General features: G+C 55.4%; 3 protein-coding genes across 3 annotated transcripts; all 3 read right to left on the bottom strand.

The window, feature by feature from the left end:
- Positions 1–493: 493 nt before the first annotated feature.
- LOC140907262 (hemoglobin subunit beta-like) lies at positions 494–5,660 on the bottom strand. Its single transcript, XM_073332786.1, has 3 exons — positions 2,385–5,660; positions 2,033–2,255; positions 494–750 (listed from the first exon to the last, which is right to left on the bottom strand). The coding sequence occupies exons 1-3, from the start codon at positions 2,474–2,476 to the stop codon at positions 622–624; spliced, it is 444 nt and encodes a 147-aa protein (XP_073188887.1). The 5' UTR covers positions 2,477–5,660; the 3' UTR covers positions 494–621.
- Positions 5,661–5,760: 100 nt separating this feature from the next.
- Positions 5,761–8,041, bottom strand: LOC140907257 (hemoglobin subunit beta). Its single transcript, XM_073332772.1, has 3 exons — positions 7,862–8,041; positions 7,522–7,744; positions 5,761–6,013 (listed from the first exon to the last, which is right to left on the bottom strand). The coding sequence occupies exons 1-3, from the start codon at positions 7,951–7,953 to the stop codon at positions 5,885–5,887; spliced, it is 444 nt and encodes a 147-aa protein (XP_073188873.1). The 5' UTR covers positions 7,954–8,041; the 3' UTR covers positions 5,761–5,884.
- A 10,544-nt stretch (positions 8,042–18,585) lies between these two features.
- LOC140907248 (hemoglobin subunit beta) lies at positions 18,586–21,002 on the bottom strand. Its single transcript, XM_073332755.1, has 3 exons — positions 20,783–21,002; positions 20,431–20,653; positions 18,586–18,827 (listed from the first exon to the last, which is right to left on the bottom strand). Exons 1-3 carry the CDS (start codon positions 20,872–20,874, stop codon positions 18,699–18,701), a joined length of 444 nt encoding a protein of 147 aa, XP_073188856.1. The 5' UTR covers positions 20,875–21,002; the 3' UTR covers positions 18,586–18,698.
- Positions 21,003–21,393: the final 391 nt, after the last annotated feature.

Here is a 21,393-nt window from a genome sequence, read left to right as displayed (position 1 = left end):
GGGGTGCTGGATGCCCATCCGACAGGTATTGGGGTGACTTAGTTTGAGGGGCGGGGGAGCAGCTGAGAACCCTTTGGCTGGGTTTTTAGTGTGCATCACTTGAACTGCTGGCCTGGGCTGGCTTTCCTTGCAATTCAGTAATCACGTCCCTATTGATGTGTTGATGAACCCCAGGGCAAGGGAGAACTGGGGTTGTTTCTGTGTCAGGCCTGTTGATTTGCAGCATCAGCCAGGCCCTTTGCCGGCCTGTCCTAAGGAGCTGCCGTGTTTTGGCACAGAGGGAGGGGGTTGGCGGGGCTCGGTTTGTGCAGACCTGGGTGCTCCCCCTGGTGCTGTGGGGCCTCGAGGATTATTTTCAGGGGGCAGCGAATTCTGGCTGCATCAACCCTTAGAAAACAAGAAGCTAACCGCTCAGCAGGCACCAGCAGCTGCCCCCAGACCTCCTGTGTCCCCCCCGGCCCTCCCAGCGCACACAGAGACTCAGACACATCGGTGAAGGCTGCAATGTAAGGCTTTTATTTGACTGTCACAGCCTGCCGGCCCCCGGGCGGCATTTCCAAGGGTGCAGAGGGGCCTGGAGCGACGCAAGCTCTCTCCGTCCCGCGGGTCCCTGCTGAAGGCTCAGTGGTACTGGTGACCCAGCGCGTGGGCCACCACGCTGACCAGCTTCTGCCAGGCGGCCTGGCAGGCAGGGGTGAACTCCCTCCCGAAGTGGGCAGCCAGGATGATGATGAGGATGTCACCCAGGAGCTGCAGGGGAGAAGGAGGAAAATACCCCCTTGAACCTCCGCACACCTGTTTGCCGGGGTTCCCAACCCCCTTCCCAACCTTTTGCTCCATCGTTTCTGCTCATCTCTTGTCTCTTTTCAAACACACCAAGGGCAGCCCAGGCCATGGCTTAGGGGTACAAGAGCCCGTCAGACACTTTCTGGCCCAGCCGGGGGCCCTCTCTAGGGCATATAGACTGCGAGCATTGTTTTCAGTAGTCCTTTTCCTGTCCCTGATCCCCACCTCCCTCGTGCAGAGGGCCCCAACAAGGGTTGGTCACTGTATCTAAGTCCCACGTGAGCCCCAGGGGGGGTCCCCTCCAAAGCCGTGTGTTCCCTTCACACGCCTCGTTCCACCCCTTGCTTCTTTGCATCCCCCAGCCCCGCCTGCCCTAGTTCACCTGCTATGCACCACCCCACACCTGCCTTTCTCCCCTGGTTCTCTACACCCACCCCGGTTTCCCCTGCTTCAATGACTCTCTCCCATAGACCCTCCTCCCTCAGCCCCCCGCTTCGCTGGCTGACCCAGCTGGCCCCGTCTGCAGTGCGGTTCTGGTGCCACTTCCTGGCGCCGGTCCCCAAAAATGCCACCCAAAGGTTTTTTGTCAGTGGCCGAGCCAGACATTTCTGGAGGGGGGAAAAAACCTGGGTTGGCTGAAAAATCTTTCTGTTTTGTTTTGTTTTTCAAAGATTTTCAAAGGCCCAAACTGAAAACGGTCCATTTTTAACAAACAAACAATCTGGTTTGGGTTTTTTTTTTTATGGAAAACTGGCAAATTTTGGACCAAGTTAACATGAAAAAGAACCTGAAATGGCCATTTCCCTGCCAGGCTGTGTGCAGCTGGGACTAAGCAGAGATCTGCTCCGGCGCACACAGGGTGGGAGGAAGTGGGGGTGGAGGAGAGCCCTTCATGCTGTGGCAATCCCTGCCTTCCTCAAAGGATCCCCTTTCCCACCAGAGTCCCACCCCACTGCTGCTCCCCCTGAACCTCTGCTCCCCTCGGCACCAGGCCTTGCCCACCCCAAATACCCCACCCCTTCACGGCATGATTACTGACCATGGGACACTGCAAACTCCCCCTCTTTGGGGGAGACCCCATTTATGGCAGGCTGGCAACTCTCTGCAGTATTATTTACTCACTGCGTCTAAGCGCCCATTGTCCCGGAGCTTCCCCCAAAGTGATGCCTCCCTGTCCTGGAGGGAAAAGTCCGTACCTGTGTCCCTAGGGGGCTGGGCAGAGGGGTCAGCCCGGAGCGCAACTCACCCTGAAGTTCTCGGGGTCCACGTGTAGCCTGTCACAATGCAGCTCGCTCAGCTTGGCATAGGTGGCCTTGATGTTGTCCAGGTTCTTCACGGCGTCCCCAAAGGAGGTCAGCACCTTCTTGCCGTGGTCACGGACCTTGGGGTTGCCCACGATGGCGGTGGGGCTGGAGAGGTTCCCGAAGGAAGAGAAAAACCTCTGGGTCCAGGGGTAGACGATCAGCAGCCTAGAGAGAGGGAGACAGGAGCAGAGACAGACGCAGGGTTACTGCAGCCTCCCTGCAGAAGCAGAAGCAGAAGCAGCAGCTTCGCCAGCCCGGGAGACAGGGGGGCAGATGCCATGGGGCTGGGCCTACCTGGCCAGGGCTTCGCCACCACATTCAGCCACGTTGACCTTGCCCCACAGGCCGGTAATGAGCTGCTTCTCTTCGGCTGTCCAGTGCACCATGGTGAGGAGCGAGGGGTCCTTTGCAGATGCAGCTGAGGGAGGAACCTGTAGCTGAGGGGTAGACCCCCAGTGGGGCCTTTATCCTCCGGCCTCGGCTCCTCCCCCTCTCTGTGGACACGGCCATTGGTCAGCCCTGGGGTGGGGTCTGCGCGGGCTGGGGAGGGATGGCCTGGGCAGGGTGTGATCTCCGAGGAGGGGGCCCCAGGGCAAGATGAGGGCAGGGCTCAGTACTAGCCCCCGCTCTCTATACCAGCACCCCACCGCTCTCGAAGGGGGTCTGTGACCCCAGCAGGGAGCTGGCCCGAGGGATATGTACTAGTCCAGTTCCACTTAGCCCTTCCCAACTGGGCTGGGCTGGGCCTGTGTCCAGTGCCAAATGCCCCAGGGGCAGGGGCAGAGCTCCTCGGGTTCAGCCTGTTTCAAAAGAACCCCAAAGCAAGCAGAAAACCAGCTCTCCTGCAATAATCATTTACACAAGTCGTGGGGGGCGGGGACGACAATTCCCCTCGGACCCTTGGGGGACACTTTACCAGGCATCCTCTCTCCACCCCCCGCCCTGGGGATCAGCACATGGGCTCTCTAAGCCCTCTGAAAGGGGCATAAGCAGGCACCCAGGTTAGCACTGCTGCTCTCTGCAGAGGGGAATTTCCTTGTCCCCAGCTCCACTCGAGTGGATAGAAAGCTCCCCCATACACACACGCTCTGCCCGCTGTTTAAAACGACCAACCAACAGGCCACAGGGCCGGCTCACCCCTTCTGCCACGTGGCAGCCCGTCAGCTACCCAAGCCGCTGTCTACCGGGGCCTGTCCCTCAATCCGGGTCTCTCACCAGCCTGCTTGAAATTCAGAAGCCCACAAAAGTCCATCACACAAGCTGGGTTGCCTCGGGCACTGGAGTGTGATTCTGGGGAGCATTGATTCGGGACAAAGGCTGTCTTGGAAAGGTATGTCGTACCCCGTGACCATAAGCCCAGTCAGCCTGAGGTTCATCCTGATCTCTTCGCACAAGGAGTCCCCCAGCCCCGGCCACTCTGTTCCCAGCGCGTGGCCTCTGGGGAGACATTTGCCTTGCTTATATCGCCTGCTCACGCCAATGTACCCGCTGTGGTTCCCAGCATGAAGTCTGGAGGGCGCGGCGCAGAGGAGGTACTGACTGCCCCCTACTGGGGAAGTCGGGGAACTCGATAGCCTCTACTGCCGTAGGGGGCTGGCGGGTGGCAAACACCCCTTAGTCTATTCACTGTGTTTGGCATGGGGGGGCGGGGAGGGCAGGCGTAAGTGTCTCCTACCTTTGGTAGTGGGAAGGAGGCTGGTGGGGGACAGGGGGAAGTATCCATTGCATGTTGCTGCTATGGGATACCACTTTCCTCTGTTGTTTCCTGTTCTCCTGGACAGTAAAGAATGTCTCTGTTACTCTGATGGCTATTCACATGAAAGCAGCAGGCCCTGTGCAGCCAGGAAGGAAAGTGCTGTCCTGCTCAGGCCAGGTTACATAAGAACATAAGACCGGCCAGACTGAGTCAGCAAAAGGTCCATCCAGCCCAGTGTCCTGTCTTCCCACAGTGGCCAATGGCAGGTGCTCCAGAGGGAGTGAACAGAACAGGGAATCATCAAGTGATCCATCCCCTGTCGCTCATGCCCAGCTGCTGGCAAACAGAGGCTAGGGACACCATCCCAGCCCATCCTGGCTAATAGCCATTGATGGGCCTATCCGCCATGAATTTATCTAGTTCTTTTTTGAACCCTGTTATAGTCTTGGCCTTCACAACATCCTCTGGCAAGGAGTTCCACAGGTTGACTGTGCGTTGTGTGAAGAAATACTTCCTTTTGTGTTTTAAATGTGCAGCCTATTCATTTCATTGGGTGACCCCTAGTTCTTGTGTCCTGAGAAGGGGTAAATAACACTTCCTTATCTACTTTCTCCACATCCATCATGATTTCATAGATGTCTCTCATATCCCCCCTTAGTCGTCTCTTTTCCAGGCTGAACAGTCCAAGTCTTATTAATCTCTCCTCATATGGAAACCGTTCCATACCCCAAATCATTTTTGTTTTGCTCTTTTCTGAACCTTTTCCAGTTCCAATACATCTTTTTTTAAATGGGGCGACCACATCGGCACGCAGTATTCAAGATGTTGGCATCCCATGGATTTATACAGAGGTAATATGATATTTTGTGTCTTATTATCTATCCCTTCCCTCATGGTTCTAAAATTCTGTTTGCTTTTTTGCCTGTTGTTACACACTGAGTAGATGTTTTCGGGGAAATATCCACAACACCAAGATCTCTTTCTTGAGTGGTAACAGCTAATTTGGACCCCATCATTGTATATGTATAGTGGGGATTATGTTTTCCAATGTGCATTAATTTGCATTTATTTACAACCTACGGGTCCCGTCCTGCGAACGCTTATATATGTGATTAACTTCACACACAAAGGGGCGGGGGGTGAGGGGGCTCTTGGAAACTGATGGCAGCTACTCCCGGGCATCAAGTTACTCATATGCACAACAGTGGCAGGATCAGGCCCCAGGAGGCCACGCAATGGCCAAAGGGTGTTGGCAAGGGATGTACTGAACCAAGTCTGGCCAGGTCTTGATAGCTCCCTTTAAACCATTTATCTAAAAACTGCCCCCACCCATGCCTGGACTGAGTGGGTGTGAGTCAGCAAACTGCTCAGAAGCAGCATGCCAGCAGAGGGCATGGGCTGATAAAAACCTTCCCTTTGGGGACGGGGCTGGGGGGTGTAGTTCTTATTTGTTCCTGCTGCTAGAAAGACAATAAATAAATAGATAAATAAACATCTGATGAAGTGAGCTGTAGCTCACGAAAGCTCATGCTCAAATAAATTGGTTAGTCTCTAAGGTGCCACAAGTCCTCCTTTTCTTTTTGCGAATACAGACTAACACGGCTGTTCCTCTGAAACCTGTCAATAAATAAATAGTGCACTGAAATACCCCAGGGGGTCCCATGCACTTTCTGCTTTCTGCTTACAGCAGCTTACACAACTGCTCATCCAAGTTGCTCCTTAGTGGAGCATGTGTGTGTGTGAGACGCTCTCTCTTAGTGCGCTCACTTGTGGCAGGCCTGGAGGTCCCCTGGCCCTGTTGATTTGTGAGGCTGGTTTTCAGAGCACAGGGCCCTGGCCCTTAGAAGCGAAGAAAGACAAACCAGTGAAGGCACTGACCTATTGTCGCTCTAGGAAACCTACAAGCACCCCCCGGTTCTCGTTGCCCCTCGCCCCCACCCCACCCATGTACACATGGACACAGGGACTCAGAGAGACTTCAGCAGAAGGTTTTTATTTGGTTGTTACAGCCTGTCACTCCCAGAAGGGGATTCTCATGGGTGCATAGGAGCCTGGGAGGTATCTGGAGACCTCCCACTGGTGGGTCCCTCCAGATGATTCAGTGGTAATGGAGGGTCAGAGCATGGGCCACTGCACTGACCAGCTTTTGCCAGGCGGCCTGCCAGGTGGGAGTGCACTCCTTCCCGAAGTGAATGGCCAGGACAATGATGAGGATACTGCCCAGGAGCTGGAGGAGAAGGAAGAAAATACCCCCAGGTAAGCACCGCTCCGAACTCCCACCTCTCTCTTTGCAGATCTCTGGGCAGGTGCAGGGGATATTTACTTTGTGGAGTCCTCGAACTATTCTGGGAGTTCATAAATCTATCTGGAGACTGTGCTCCTTTCCACTCTATAATATAAACTCACTTACCTCCCTCCCCAGGAGAGCCCATTAAAGAACATTAACCAGCAACCTGGTTCTGTAGCTCTAGGGCACTCTTGGAGGCCCTATATAGAGAATATGGATTGTTGGCCTGAGCCTCCATTGCATCACGCCAGCCTCACCCCAGCCCAGACCATCCTCTTTCACTGGTGTTACAAACTCCAGGGGGACTCTGGCATTTGGGTGTTTCTGCCAGTGGAATTTCTCACTGCCCTTCCTTGCTCAGAGGAGCCTGTGTGTCTCTGCAGAATGACATGAAACTGAGCACCTGGTGCCTTCCAAAATGCTCCATGAGGTTCTTAGCCTTGGGACACCTGCCGAGCCAGGATGCTCCCCTCTCGCATCGGGCCCAGAGCACAAATCCAAACAGCAGCCCCCAGTAACTGCAATATCAGGATTCAGGGAGGTGGGAATTTGTGCTACCAAAGAGTTGCCGGGAAATGCATTTCACCCCAGAAAGCTCCTGGCACTCACCGGCATGCCTGGGTTGTCTCTTCGCCAAATCCCATTCTTCTTTCCTTCTGCGTCTCTCCTGTTTCTGACTCATACACTGTCCTTCTGGCTCCTCCAGGCTGATGGTCTCTCTCCTGACACCCCCTGGCTCAGACCTCCTCTTGCTCCCATAGCTGCTTTCACTTTTCCTTATGCTTCCTCCTGGCTGCCCTCACTTTACCCACCTCCTCCCCATCCCTCTCTGCCTTTCCCTTCCCCTCCTGCCTCCACTCCTCCTCTTCCTCAGTCACCTGCCTGCGCCCGGAACCCGTTACCACACTTTGACTTCTTCCCCCTCCCATACCATGGCTCCATGCCCTCCTCGTCTCTCTCCTGCCAGCCTCGTGGTTTCCTCACCCTGTCCCTTGAGGCTTTTGCTGCCACTCCCCCAACGCGCGTGAACCTCCTGCCTGTAGGAGAAGCACTCCCACAGGTGCATCCCCTTGCCTGCTGCCCACCTCTCTACGCTTTTCCCACTCAGAACTTTCCCTCCCAATCTGAATGCCTTTCATGTTTAGCCCTCTCCCACAGATGGCATCTGCAGATTTGTCACAGGGGTCCCTGAACCTGAGACAATTCAGAATTTCCCCTTGAGCCCTCACTGGTGAAGACCCTGATCATCCAAGCCTGGTATCACTTCCATGGGTGGTATGGCGCTCCTGATGCCACTACCTGGGAGGCCACCTTTGACCCTGCTCTCCTGGGAGTTTGCCTGCAAGTGACTGCCCCAGAACCAAGGATGGCCACAGTTGCTCCTGCTGGCCATGCTCTGGGGATGAGCAGGGGGCTGGGAAGAGGGGTCAGCCCGGAGCCGGACTCACCTTGAAGTTCTCGGGATCCACATGCAGCGTATCGCAGTGCAGCTTGCTCAGGTCAGCGAAGGTTTCCTTGATATGGTCCATGTTCTTCACGGCAGACCCAAAGGAGTTCAGCACCTTCTTGCCATGCTCTTGGATCTTGACGTTGTGCATGATGGCGCTGGAGCTGGTGAGGTTCCCGAAGTCAGAGAAAAACTTCTGGGTCCAGGGGTAGACGATCAGCAGCCTAGAGAGAGGGAGACACAAGCAGAGACACAAACGGAGTTAGTGCAGCCTCCCTGAAGAAGCAGTAGCTTCTCCAGCCCGGGAAGCAGCGGGGCAGATGCCGTGGGGCTGGGCCTACCTGGCCAGGGATTCGCCTCCAATCTCTGCCACATTGATCTTGTCCCACATGCTGGTAATGTAGTGCTTCTCTTCGGCTGTCCAGTGCATCATGGTAATGAGAGTGGATCTGCTCGGCGCGTCAGCTGAGTGAGGAACCAGTAGCTGAGCTGGAGTCCCCTTCGGGGACTTTTATACCCTAACCACGGCTCCTCCTCATCTTAGCCCACAGGGCCATTGGCCGGGCCCAGGGCCAACACTGCCAGGGCAGCCTGGGGGAGGAGGCAATGTGTGTTGGGGTGTGGTCTGCGGGGCAAAGTGCCCGGGGCTAATGCAGCCGGAGAGCTCAGGTCCCCCTCCATCTGTTCTCCCGGCTACGGCCAGGCAGCTCCCATACCCAGCTTCCAAGGGGTGGTGCAGAGGTCTAGCCTGAGACCTAAGGACTGCACCCACCCCGCTCACCCCCTCAAAGGAAGGCTCACCCTGGGCAACAAGTCCCGGGTGACGGCTGGATGAAAACATTTGCTTGTCCCCCTTGATTTGAACCCGGTCGGCTCTGGGCACACCTCGGTCTCGTATTAGTATGGTCGCCAGTCAGATGAGCTATGATTTATTGCCCAGCCCCAGGGCCCCGTCCCGCCCGACGGGGTAAGGGCGATGACCTGAGCACCAGGGTTGCCCGGGTCCTGGGGCCTGGTCACTGGGACATGGGTCTGACCTCTGGAAAGGCGTCATCTAGGGGCCACGCATTGTGAGGCCGCTCTGGGTAGCCACGTCCACACTGGTAAAGAGCTTTGTAGAGCAGGACAAAGCCCTTGCATGCTGCCCTGAGCCATGGAGGGGGCGGGGGGCACAGGGCAGACGTGATTGTGTTGGACTAGGCATCTGCTTCCACCTCCATCCAGCCCCACGCACGGGCCTTGGGTCACCTGAGACACAGCAATTGTGAGCCTGATCCAGAGCCAGCGGGAGCCAATGGCTGCCCAGCTCTTTGGGTCAGGCTCCGAAGGAGATGTTAGGCTATGGGGCAGCCCAGGCAGGGCCCTGGCTCTCCAGGGAAAAAGCAGCGCAAGTCTTCATTGTGAGTCACTGATTTAAACACGTGCAGATACTTTCAGGGCCTGCTTTTGGGCCAGGCCCTCCATCTTTCCACCTGATTACCGTGTGTCTGCATTGGAGCGGAAAAGAGCATGCACAACACAGGGGTACGGAAACTCCCCCCGCCCCTCCTTGCCGTGGCCTAGCGAGCGTCGAGAGGGGGCTGGGGCCTGGTGATCGCTACACGAGCAGGCAGGCGATCTGCAGGGGCAAGGGGGAAGGGGCATTCGTCACGGGAGGGCGCAGTGAACGTCCCCCGGGTGTTTTTGTGGGTAGTAAATTGACCGTTCAATGAGGTCTTTCTCAAGCTGGCTGCGCTGGTGCACACAGAAAAGAAGGAGCGCTCCCATCCCAGTCCCGGGGCCTGCTCCCACCGACACTTGTGCGTGCGAGTAACTTTACACACGTGAGCAGCCCCACCACACCTGCGGAAGCAGCAGCAGCCTTCTTGCACCATGACACCTGTGTGGTGTTATACACTGTCCTGTTAAAACATCTGTGTGTGTGTGTGTGAGTGTGAGTGTGTGTGTGTGAGAAAGAGAGAGTATTTCTCTCTGTGTGTGTATTTCTGTGTGTGTGAGAGAGAGAGTGTGTGTATTTCTGTGTTTGTGTGAGAGACAGAGAGTATTCTATGTGTGTGTACTTCTCTGTGTGTGTGTATTTCTGTGTGTGTGAGAGAGTGTATTCTCTCTGTGCGTGTACTTTTGTGTGTGTGTGTGTATTTTCTGTGTGTGTGCATTTCTCTGTGTGTGTATCTCCCTGTGTGTGTGTATTTCTATGTGTGTCTCTGTGTGTATGTATTTTCTGTGTGTGTGTATTTCTGTGTGTGTGTGTGAGAGAGAGAGTGTGTATTTCTGTGTGTGTGTGTGTGTATTTCTGTGTGTGTATGTGAGAGAGTGTGTATTTCTCTGTGTGTGTGCTTGTGTATTTGTGTGTGTGTATTTCTCTCTCTCTCTCTCTCTGTATTTCTCTGTGTGTGTGCTTGTGTATTTGTGTGTGTGTATTTCTCTCTTTCTCTCTCTCTCTGTATTTCTCTGTGTGTGCTTGTGTATTTGTGTGTGTGTGTTCAGTTGTGACAGGCCTGACTACTCCCTGGTACTGCCCTGCTCGATGTACGACTTTCAGAGTGCAGGGAAGTCTCATTTCCACCAGCCCTTAGAAAACAAGCCATGAGCTACCCCATTTCCTGGTTATGAAATGTCCAAGCACCCTGTCCCTGCCCCTCCCCGGGCCCTCGGGCCCGCAGCACATACAGACTAAGGGAGGACAGGCAGACTGCAGGGGATGGTTTTTATTTGACGGTTTGGCCATCGGTATTTCCCTGAGGGGGGCTGTGCCTGGAAAATAGCAGGCTGTCTTGCTCTGGTGGGTCCCAGCGGCGGGTTTTGTGGCACTCGTGGGTCACCACATGGAGCCAGCTTTCGCCAGGCTGCCTGGCACACAGGAGTGAACGCCATCAGGGTGACGATGAGGAGTCAGCCAGGAGCTGGAGGGGAGAAGGAAGAAAATCCTCCCTACCCCCCTTTAAATCTCTCTCTTCCCCCTTGACTTTGCCCTCCCTCCCAGGCGGGGAAAGGCAAAAGTCACACAAGGGCTCAGGCACCTTCTAGGCTTGTTCGGGAGGGTTTTAACCTCAGGACTCCCACCCAGAGAGGTGGTAAAATCCCCCCAGCACAGGAATTAGTCTCTATTTATCCAAGTATTTGGTGAGATGCTGGGAGCGGTTTTGTCACAGCCCAGGGTCTGCCATCACACTTCCTATGGGGCACTCCCCGGGATCCTGAATTTCCTCCATTCCCCTTAGCTCTCTGCCTCCGATCCCACTCGCTTCTCCTTCAGGGCCTCTGCTGTCCTTTCCATTCCACCGCCGGCTGCTTCAGTCCCTCCTCACTTCCCCTGGTTCCAGCCTCTTCATTCTCCAGCGCTGGCTTTCGCTTCACTTCCCCCCTCCTCTTTTGCTGCCCTGGTGGTTAACCACCTCCTGGGTCTCGCACCCTGCCTTTCCCTTCCCCTCCTGCCTCCTTTCCTCCTTCACTCTTGATTTCTCCCACTTGTGCAACTCCCTCCTCTGGCTACTCCAGGCTGCACGTTCTTCCCATCAGCCTGTCTGGCCCCTCTCCCCACAAGTTCCCCTGGAGCCCCTGACCCCTTTCACGGGTGGCACCGGCCGTGTATTGATGCATGTGACCGACTCAGAGAGGCTTTGGAGGTTCCCCTGAGCTGTCTCTCGTGGGTGCGCTGCTCATCCCCCACTGGCATAGGTACAAGACCTGAGCACCTTGGCGCCAGGGGGTTGGCGAGGTTGGCGGGGAGACAGGAACAGAGACAGGCCCACGGTTAAGCACCTCCCTGCAGAAACGGCTGCTTCTCCAGGGAAGGAGGCAGCTGAGTGGTGCCCATTGAACAGGTGGGAAATCCAGGCATGGGGCAACTGAATGACTTGACCAGGGTTCTGGAGCAGAACTTGAGCCCTCTCTCCTGAGCCCCAGGCCGGTGCGTTAGCTGCAAGACCTTCCTTTCCTTGTGTTGTCTGGCAAAAAGTCCCACAGTTGTGGCCAATAATGCTCTGTCCTCAGGGCCTGAGAACGGGAACCTGAGTCTGTCTGACTGTCTGGGGAGCCAGCAGGGTACGTGAGGTGCAGGGGCTGTGTGTTTGTATCAGTGTCTATTGCTAATGGCATGGTAAATTAGTCACATAAGGCAGTGGCAAAATAGGCCTCCTCCAAGCCACATTTATTAACCCTACCCTGCCTGGAAGGCAGGTCAGGATCCTTCACCCCATTGTACTATTGGGGAAACGGAGGCACTGTGCAGGGACGGGAGTTGCCCAAGTCCACAGAGGGAGAGTGCGTCAGAGCCAGAAATGGAACTCAGGAGAGCCTGCATTACAGACGAGCCCTGGGCCAGAAACAGGAACTGGAGCTAGATGTAGCCTGAATCCCAAAACAAACCTACGGCTTAACCTTCTTCTGTAGCCTGCTGTGGGGAAGGGTGAATGCGGATATCCTCGGGCAGGGCACCAACTGTCCTTCCGAACCCCGGGGTTGTGAGCTGTGGCAATTAACATCATCCCTCCCACCCCCACATCTGCTGGAGGGAATGGGGGGTGGGTCTTTCAATTGGACCCTTAGTAACTGGCCTAGCGGCTGGGGGAAGCAGTAGACACGAGAGATCTCAGTTGCGGTGAGGCTTTTGACACCATCCTCCAGGACTTTCCCCACGCCAACTAGGGCAGTGCGGTCACATGTCATTACTGTATGGTGGGTGCACAACCAGTTGGAAGTCTGTACTCAAAGAATCATTGTCAATGATTCATTATCCAGCTGGGAGGGCGTATCTAGTGGGATCCTGGCGGGGTCAGTCCTGGGTCCAGTGCTGTTCTACGTTTCGTTAATGACTTGGATAATGGAGTGAAGAGAATGCGTATCAAGTTTGTGGACGTCGGCGAGCCGGGAGGGGCTGCTAGCACTTTGGAGGTCAGGATTAACCTCTGACGATAGGACAAGAAGCAATGGGCTTAAATTGCAGCGAGAGAGGTTTAGGTTGGACAATAGAAAAAACTTCCTAACTGTCCGGGTGGTGAAGCACTGGAATAAATTGCCTAGGGAGGTTGTGGAATCTCCATCATTGGGGACTTTTAAGAGCAGGTTTGGACAAAAACCTGTCAGGGATGGTCTAGATAATTCTTAGTCCTGCCATGAGTGCAGGGGACTGGACGAGATGACCTCTTGAGGTCCCTTTCAGTTCTATGATTAGAATTCAAACTGATCTTCACAAATTGGAGAATTGGTCTGAAATCAGCAAGATGATTAAAAAAAGACAAGTGCAACTGTAACACCGACAGACCCCGGTCATCAGGATCAAACCTGGGACCTCTGGAGCTAAATGCCACATGGCTCTTAGCTAAGGCTGTAGAGCAGACTCATTAATCTCTAAGTGATCTCAGTGCCACTAGATGGGACAGAACACCACACCCAGGAGGTGTGTGGGTTCCAGATGGTTCCCTGTCAGGGAATCGAACCCCGGTTTCCCGCATGATGGGAGGGGAAACTTAGTTTCCCACTATACTTAGGAAGAGAAAATGAAAGGCACAGCCACAAACTGGGGGATGACTGGCTAGGTGGTCATACTGCTTTACCGGACCTGGGGCTATAGTGGATCACAAATTAAACATGAGTCAACAGTCTGATGCTGTTGCGAAAGAAGCAAATCTCATTCTGGAGTGGATTGACAAGAGTGTTGCCTGTAGGGCAAGGCAGATAATTGTTCTGCTTCACTCCGCACTGGTGAGGCCTCAGCTGTGACCTGTGTCCTGCTGTGGGCCCCACGCTTTAGGAAAGATGGGGACAACTGGAGAGAGTCCAGAGGAGAGCAAGAAAACGGATCAGAGGTTTGGAAAACCTGACCCATGAGGAAAGGTTGAAAGACCTGGCCCTGGTTAGCCTAGAGAAGAGAGGGCTGAGGGGGGACATGGTAACAGTTCTCAGCGATGTAAAAGCGTGTGATAAAGAGGACTGTTCTCTGTGGCCACCGAAGGCAGGACAAGAAGCAATGGGCTTAAACTGCAGCGAGGAGTTTTAGGTCTGATATTAGGAAAAACTTTCTAACTCTCAGGGCGGAGAAGCTCTGGAACAGTTACTAGGGAAGTTGTAGGATCCCCGTCACTGGACGTTTGTCAGATCAGGCTGGACAAACGCTTCTCAGGAATGGTCTAGGGTTACCTGGCCCTGCCTCAGCACAGGGGACTGGACTAGATGGCCTCTGGAGGTCCCTTCCAGCCTACGGTTCTATGGTTCTTTTGCTCAGGCTCTACGGTGTGCTGGCCATACCACGCAATGCCAGCAATGCAGAGACCTTACTCCCCAGCTCCCGGGGAGAGGAAAGCACAGGGTTCATATTGTGTAACTGTTGTTTAATGCTCCCAATTCCTGTCAGTGCCCGCTGGGCCAGAGCCCTTCACCTGGTGGGGCGTGGGGACAGGGTGTGCCATGTATGGAGGTGGGGAATGCCCCTGTAGATTTATTGGTGCCAGGGTGGGGCAGGGAGGCTGGCAGATGCTCCGTAGTCTGATTATTGTGTGGGCTGGGGGCCTGCCAGGGCTCGAATGTGAGAGCCAGGTATGATCACAGACTCATAGAGCCACAGGGCGAGAAGGGGCCGCCAGGGTCAGCTAGTCTAACCCCTGCCATGAGGCAGGATGGGTTGCGTCTGACCCATCCCAAGCAGACCCAGCCTCCTTTGGAAACCCTCCATGACCTCCCGAGGCATCTGGTCCATTATCCTCCTGTTCTTACAGTTAGGGCGTTTATCCTGAGATTTCATCTAAATCTTCTCAGCTGCAGTTTGACCCCATTGCCTCTTGTCCTGCCCTCTGTGGCAAGAGAGAACAACTTTCCTCCATCTTCTTTACGGCAGCCATTCAAGGATCTGTTTCAGAGTAACAGCTGTGTTAGTCTGTATTCGCAAAAAGAAAAGGAGTACTTGTGGCACCTTAGAGACTAACCAATTTATTTGAGCATGAGCTTTCGTGAGCTACAGCTCACTTCATTGGATGCATACCGTGGAAACTGCAGCAGGCTTTATATATACACAGAGAATATGAAAAAATACCTCCTCCCACCCCACTGTCCTGCTGGTAATAGCTTATCTAAAGTGCTCATCAGGTGGGCCATTTCCAGCACAAATCCAGGTTTTCTCACCCTCCACCCCCCCCACACAAATTCACTCTCCTGCTGGTGATAGCCCATCCAAAGTGACAACTCTTTACACAATGTGCATGATAATAAAGTTGGGCCATTTCCTGCACAAATCCAGGTTCTCTCACCCCCTCACCCTCCTCCCAAAAACCACACACACAAACTCACTCTCCTGCTGGTAAAACCCCTTCAAAACTGACCACTCTCCAAGCTTAAATCCAAGTTAAACCAGAACATCTGAGTGGGGGCGGGAGGTAGGAAAAAACAAGAGGAAATAGGCTACCTTGCATAATGACTTAGCCACTCCCAGTCTCTATTTAAGCCTATTCATTTGCAAATTGGATACTATTAATTTAGGCTTAAATAGAGACTGGGAGTGGCTAAGTCATTATGCAAGGTAGCCTATTTCCCCTTGTTTTTTCCTACCCCCCCCCCCCCAGATGTTCTGGTTTAACTTGGATTTAAACTTGGAGAGTGGTCAGTTTTGAAGGGGTTTTACCAGCAGGAGAGTGAGTTTGTGTGGGGGGGTGGAGGGTGAGAAAACCTGGATTTGTGCTGGAAATGGCCCACCTGATGAGCACTTTAGATAAGCTATTACCAGCAGGACAGTGGGGTGGGAGGAGGTATTTTTTCATATTCTCTGTGTGTATATAAAGTCTGCTACAGTTTCCACAGTATGCATCCGATGAAGTGAGCTGTAGCTCACGAAAGCTCATGCTCAAATAAATTGGTTAGTCTCTAAGGTGCCACAAGTCCTCCTTTTCATTCAAGGATCTGAAGACCACTGTCATGTCCCCCTTCAATCTCCAGTCTCCAAGCTAAACATACCCAGTTCCTTCAGCCTTTGCTCATATGACTCGTACTCCATCCCTTGGATCCTCTTTGTCTCGCGCCTCTAGATCCTTTCCAGTTTCTCTACATCTTTCCAACACATCGGAGCCCCAAACTGGGCCCCGAGCTGCAGCTGAGGCCTGGCCAGCGCGGAGCGGAGCGGTGCTCTCACCTCCCGTGACTCTCCTGCTCTGCCTCTGCTCATGCAGCCTCACGTTGCATTTGCTTTGTTTGCAGCAGCATCGCATTGCAGACTCCTGCTGATGTTGCGATCCACCCTGACGCCCCATGCTGCTGCCAAACCCCGCAAGGAGGAGCATGTTAATTATGTGCATTGCATTGGCTACTAGGGCCCACGGACAAGAGCAGGGCTGATCCAGCCCCTGTACGGATGCAGAGCAAGGCCTTGTCCGCACTAGCAAGCCTTTGCCTGCAGAGCTCTGCGGGGCCGGCCGTAGCGGCAGGCCCCACAATGGAGACACAGCTTATACCAGCCAAAGACTACCTTAGCCAGCATCACTTATGCCACTTCCCCAAACAAACAAGCTCTCCTGGGGAAAGTGCTCTTTGGCCAGCCTAAATGTGTCGACACTGGGACTTTGGCTGGCATGGCTCTGTTGGTTGGCGCATGATTCTTTTGCCCGTCTAACCGACACAGGCCAGGCCGGGCCGACAACCCCAGCTCCAGGGACCTGGCCCTCTAGCTAGGCAGGACCAGGAGGGGGAGAAAAGACGTACCACTTTGCACACGGAGCCCGAGGGCCCAGCGAGATGAAGTGAGCTGCCCAAGGTCTGGGTTAGAGCTGAGGCCAAGCCAGCACCTTTCCTGCGAGTGCGGCCTTCCGCTCTGTGTGAACAGCCGCTCTGACTGGAGGCGCCCTGTGTTCCCTCAGCCCTGCGTTCCTGCTTCGCGGGTAAAGCTGGAAGGGATTGGTAAGAGCAGGGAAACTGAGGCAGGTGCCAGACTTGTGTGGCATGTAGGGGACTTGGGCATCCCTCAAAATGCAGGCCAGCTGTGGGGTACGAAGCATGACGCTGAACTGGCGTTGCTGAATCTCTCCGGTTTATTGACCGGTTTGTTGATTTGGAGTGTTTTTCTTCAAGCCCCAGCTCCCGGAGTCATTTGGGGGTGGGAAAATTTCAGATTTTTAAGTTCCCAGTTTGGCCCTGTGCGGAGACAACCTGGAAACCGTCAAGCCCCCGGGCTCAATACCCAGAAGGCAAAGGGGAAAGAATCCAACAGATTTTTAAAATCTCGTGATTTCAAAACCAGTCCCGTGACTTTGGAGGGCCTGACTCGTGATTTTGGCATCCCAGTGCCAGGCCTGTCTCTCAGCCTGGTCAGTTGGAAGTGCGGTGCCGGGCTGGGGGAGCACTTGTTGTAAACTGCCCAAACCAAAGTGGTTTGGCTGTTTGCCTTCCAGCTCCGTGATTCAGAGGGAGGGACTGTCCCGTCTGCTGCAGCCTCTGTAGGTCCCTCCAGCCGTATTCAGGGTCTGTAAAATCCCCACCCCCACCCAGGGCAGGCCCCAGGTGGGACAGCCAAGCCCCCTGCCACCTCCAGTGCAGAAGGAGGCTAGAGTCAGGGGTTGCTACAGCCACTCTGGGTTGCACAGCTGCTCAGAGACAACCCTGGTGTGACTGAGAACTCCCTGGGCTGCCTTAGATATTCCAGGGGTCATCTCCATCCCTGACCACCCCTGACCATCCCTGACCACCCGGGCACAAAGATGGCTGACAGCCAGGCACGCCCCACAATTCCGGCCATCGATTTCCTGGCAGAGGGGTCTGCTGGGATCACCTGGCCACAGTTCCCCATTGGAGGGAATGGCGCCCGTATTCACCTGGGAGTTATTCGTTGCGTCTAGCACCCAAAAGGAAGCTGGTGTCCCCCGGGGACAGCCCACCCCATGCTCTTGCACCTCAGCACAGGGCAGAGCCCTGAAGGCCTGATCCTGCAGATGCAGACATAGCTGTGTAATGTTACGCCCATGCCTGGCACCCGCTCTCAGCAGGAGGTGGTTTCATAGTGTCACAGGGCTTACGGCCAGATGGGACCATTAGATCACCCTGCACACACAGAGAACTCCACCATTACCCCTGCACTGAGCCCAGTGACATGGGCTAGACTAAAGCATTTCAGTCCTTACTGTAGTGTGCCCCAAACAGGATGGACCCAGGGGCCCCCCAATGCCTGAGGCCCCTTATAATGGAAGCAAATTGATTGGGTGAGATATACCCAGATGATCCCAGCAGGTGACCCCACTCCCCAGGCCCTGCCAAAGGTCCCTCCCCCAAGGTCCCTGCCAAAATGACCTAGGTGAAAATTCCTTCCTGACCCCAAATCTGGCATCAGGTGTCCCCTGAGCAGGTGAGCCAGACCCACCAGCCAAGCATCTAGAAAGGTTTTGCCAGGCCACCTCAGATCACCGGTCCACCCTGTCCAGCTGTGGCTGATCTCTGATGCTTCAGATAGAGGCACCCCCCCCACACCAAATTTATCCGCCCAACTGTGCGTGGGGGAAGGGGAGGAGATTCCTTCCTGACCCCTGAAGGTGACAGGCTGATGCCCTGAAGCATGAGAATTGATCATAGTCATTGTTTTAGTGCAGAGCTACAAGTGTTATCAGCTGTTGGGGGCAAATCAGACCATCCTGTTCTCCCCACGGCCCAGGGAGGAAGGGAACGAACCGGGGGACGCACACATTCACAGCCTCCATGACCAGATGCCCAGAGCTAATTGTGTGTGGACGTGTTTGTCAGCTTGGAATCCAAAGAAGCAAAGAAACAGACAAAGGGTGAGGCACTGGGAGCGGTACATGAGTGACAACTGGCTAAATCCGGAAACGTCCATTTTTTAAGAAGTTACAGGTGAATAGAGCTGTCCAGAGGGCGACAACTCCACTTTACACCCACTTTGGAGGTTTCCAATATAAGAACATAATAGCTAGAATGCCGGGAAAGCCCCGAAGCAGCACACCTTAGAAAACAGGAAAGACGAACTAGCAACTGAGCAAAACCCTTTCCTGTTTATAAAGTCTCTCAGGCCCCTGTCCAAGCTGCCCCTGACCCCAGGATCCCGCACCATGCACAGACACACGGACCATGACGCACTGCAGTGGACGGGTTTTATTTGACTGTTACAGCCACTGGTACCCAAAGGGCATTTCCATGCATGTGGGTGCGCCTGGAACGGAGCAGGGTGTCTTTGTCGTGCGCGTCCCTGCCGAGGGCTTAGTGGTACTTGTACGACAGGGCGTGGGCCACCACACGGACCAGCTTCTGCCAGGCGGCCTGGCAGGCAGGGGTGAACTCGCTCCCGAAGTGGGCAGCCAGGACGATCATGAGGATGTCACCCAGGAGCTGCAGGGGAGGAGGAGGAAAATACCCCCCTGGTGAGCGCGGCTCCGAACCCCCCACGTCTCTCTAGCCACATGTGAGCAGTAAGGGCTGCTGCTCAGCGACCATGGTGGAGAGATATCTGTAGATATTGGTGCAGGGTGGGGGGAGAGGGCAAGTGGATGGATGGATGGATGGATGGATGGACGGGTGGGTGGATGGATGGATGGATGGGTGGGTGGGTGGGTGGGTGGGTGGATGGATGGATGGATGGGTGGGTGGGTGGATGGATGGATGGGTGGATGGATGGACACACGGACGGGTGGGTGGGTGGATGGATGGGTGGGTGGGTGGATGGATGGATGGATGGGTGGGTGGGTGGGTGGGTGGATGGATGGGTGGGTGGGTGGGTGGGTGGGTGGATGGATGGATGGATGGATGGGTGGATGGATCATGAAGTTTGGGGCTCTGGGTTTTATCTGCATTGACACTGCCATGAAAATTTCTCCCCAGCCCAGGACCCCGTGAGAGTCTCTGTTTCATCTCTATGTTCTGCTCGCTTTACCCGTTTGCCTCCCCCAGCTCCTTCTCTCTCCCATCTGTGTCTTTCTGACCTTAACTCCTCATGCCTTCTCCTCTATTCCTGCGTGGTGAACCCTCTCTCCCTGCCCCCCCCCCCGCCCCCTTGAGTGCAGGGCCAGGCCAGCAGAAGACCTATACGCTACTTAAGTCCTCACAATAGGGCCTAAGTGGGACCTAGGGGGTGTCCCCTGCACCAGGGGAATGTCACTCTGACCAGCTCTCTCCTCCCTCTTCCCTGGCTCAGACCCCTTTCCTCTCCCCCAAATCCTTCCCCTCTTCTGGCACCCACCCCTTGCCATCCTTCCCCTTGCTCCCACCACCTGTCCCGGCCCTGTTGTTCCCCTGCCCCTCACCCCCTGCCATCAGCGCTGTATCTGTCTGTCGCTGGCATCTCCCCACCTCTCTAACGCCACCCCAGTGATCCCCCCCCAGTGCCCCTATAGCTTCCACTGGCACCTGCCCTTCGCTCGTGGCCTGCCCCGTGGTTTCCTCCTGCAGGCCCTTAGCCCCTTCCCTCCTCCCTCCCATCAGTCCTCTGCCCAAGGGGCGGGACAGGGGGGTTGTGCACAGAGCGCTGTGGGGCTGGGGTCATCACGGGGGAGCAGCACTTTCACTCCCTGGACATCCTTCTCGGCACCCGCCAAAGGGGCCGGTCCACCCGAGCATGCCCTTCTCCCCACAGATCCCTCCCCCTAGCACCCCGCTCACTTCTCTTGGACCAAACCCATATCACGCCCCCACCCCCTTCAGAGCACCCCACCTCCTCCCTCCATCCCTTCTGACACTGGATCCCAGGCCCAGGTGGCCTTGGCAGATTTCCACCTGCATTACTGGATCCTGCCAGACTCTCCCCTGAGCCTGCTCCCCAGGCCTGGCACCTTGTACGGGGTTATACAGCGTCACTTACTGTCTGTCACCTGTAGGCCCAGTGCACCTTTGGGAGCTTGCTCACCGGTGGCCTCCTCCATGCCCCAAAGGGAGAACCACCACTTGGCCCTGCCCTGTCCTGGGGGATCGAAGCGGGGGACCCAGGAGCCCAACTCACCCTGAAGTTCTCGGGGTCCACGTGTAGCCTGTCACAATGCAGCTCGCTCAGCTTGGCATAGGTGGCCTTGATGTTGTCCAGGTTCTTCACGGCATCCCCAAAGGAGGTCAGCACCTTCTTGCCGTGGTCACGGACCTTGGGGTTGCCCACAATGGCGGTGGGGCTGGAGAGGTTCCCGAAGGAAGAGAAAAACCTCTGGGTCCAGGGGTAGACGATCAGCAGCCTAGAGAGAGGGAGACAGGAGCAGAGACAGACGCAGGGTTACTGCAGCCTCCCTGCAGAAGCAGAAGCAGAAGCAGCAGCTTCGCCAGCCCAGGAGACAGGGGGGCAGATGCCATGGGGCTGGGCCTACCTGGCCAGGGCTTCGCCACCACATTCGGCCACGTTGACCTTGCCCCACAGGCCGGTAATGAGCTGCTTCTCTTCGGCTGTCCAGTGCACCATGGTGAGGAGCGAGGGGTCCTTTGCAGATGCAGCTGAGGGAGGAACCTGTAGCTGAGGGGCAGACCCCCAGCGGGGCCTTTATCCTCCGGCCTCCGCTCCTCCCCCTCTCTGTGGACACGGCCATTGGTCAGCCCTGGGGTGGGGTCTGCGCGGGCTGGGGAGAGGCCACTCCACTGCTTGCTTCGTCCATGCAGGGTGCGGTCTGCTGAGTCGGGATCCCAGGGCTAGCTCAACGGACATGCTAAATCCACCCTCTGGACTCTCCCGCTGTCCGCACAGCACCCCCACCCTAGGGCCCTGTCCCCAGGGGGATATTGACCCCAGCAGGCAGAGGTGTCACAAAGGACTTTGGCACTTACACCCTTAACCCTTGTCTCCTCTTTAGGACCAGAGAGGACCTTAAATTGGGGGCGGAGTCGCCCCTGCCCAGAGGGGTGACCCAAACCCCACACATCTCTGAAGTGCCGCTCCCAATGGCCCAGATCCTCCACTAGTGCAAACTGGCAGAGCTGCACTGAG

Source organism: Lepidochelys kempii, chromosome 1, assembly GCF_965140265.1.
Source record: "Lepidochelys kempii isolate rLepKem1 chromosome 1, rLepKem1.hap2, whole genome shotgun sequence".
Lineage (NCBI taxonomy): Eukaryota > Metazoa > Chordata > Testudines > Cheloniidae > Lepidochelys > Lepidochelys kempii.
Note: the sequence above shows the minus strand (reverse complement) of the source record. Positions and strands in the feature narration are given on the sequence as shown.

Bases quoted from the DNA above. Each gene is read 5' to 3' on its own strand.
- LOC140907262 (XM_073332786.1), bottom strand. From the start codon at position 2,476: ATGGTGCACTGGACAGCCGAAGAGAAGCAGCTCATTACCGGCCTGTGG. The intron at 2,256-2,384 runs GTAGGCCCAGCC...CCCTCTCTCTAG, and splicing joins GGTGGCGAAGCCCTGGCCAG to GCTGCTGATCGTCTACCCCT. The intron at 751-2,032 runs GTGAGTTGCGCT...TCTCCCCTGCAG, and splicing joins TGGACCCCGAGAACTTCAGG to CTCCTGGGTGACATCCTCAT.
- LOC140907257 (XM_073332772.1), bottom strand. From the start codon at position 7,953: ATGATGCACTGGACAGCCGAAGAGAAGCACTACATTACCAGCATGTGG. The intron at 7,745-7,861 runs GTAGGCCCAGCC...CCCTCTCTCTAG, and splicing joins GGAGGCGAATCCCTGGCCAG to GCTGCTGATCGTCTACCCCT. The intron at 6,014-7,521 runs GTGAGTCCGGCT...CTTCTCCTCCAG, and splicing joins TGGATCCCGAGAACTTCAAG to CTCCTGGGCAGTATCCTCAT.
- LOC140907248 (XM_073332755.1), bottom strand. From the start codon at position 20,874: ATGGTGCACTGGACAGCCGAAGAGAAGCAGCTCATTACCGGCCTGTGG. The intron at 20,654-20,782 runs GTAGGCCCAGCC...CCCTCTCTCTAG, and splicing joins GGTGGCGAAGCCCTGGCCAG to GCTGCTGATCGTCTACCCCT. The intron at 18,828-20,430 runs GTGAGTTGGGCT...CCTCCCCTGCAG, and splicing joins TGGACCCCGAGAACTTCAGG to CTCCTGGGTGACATCCTCAT.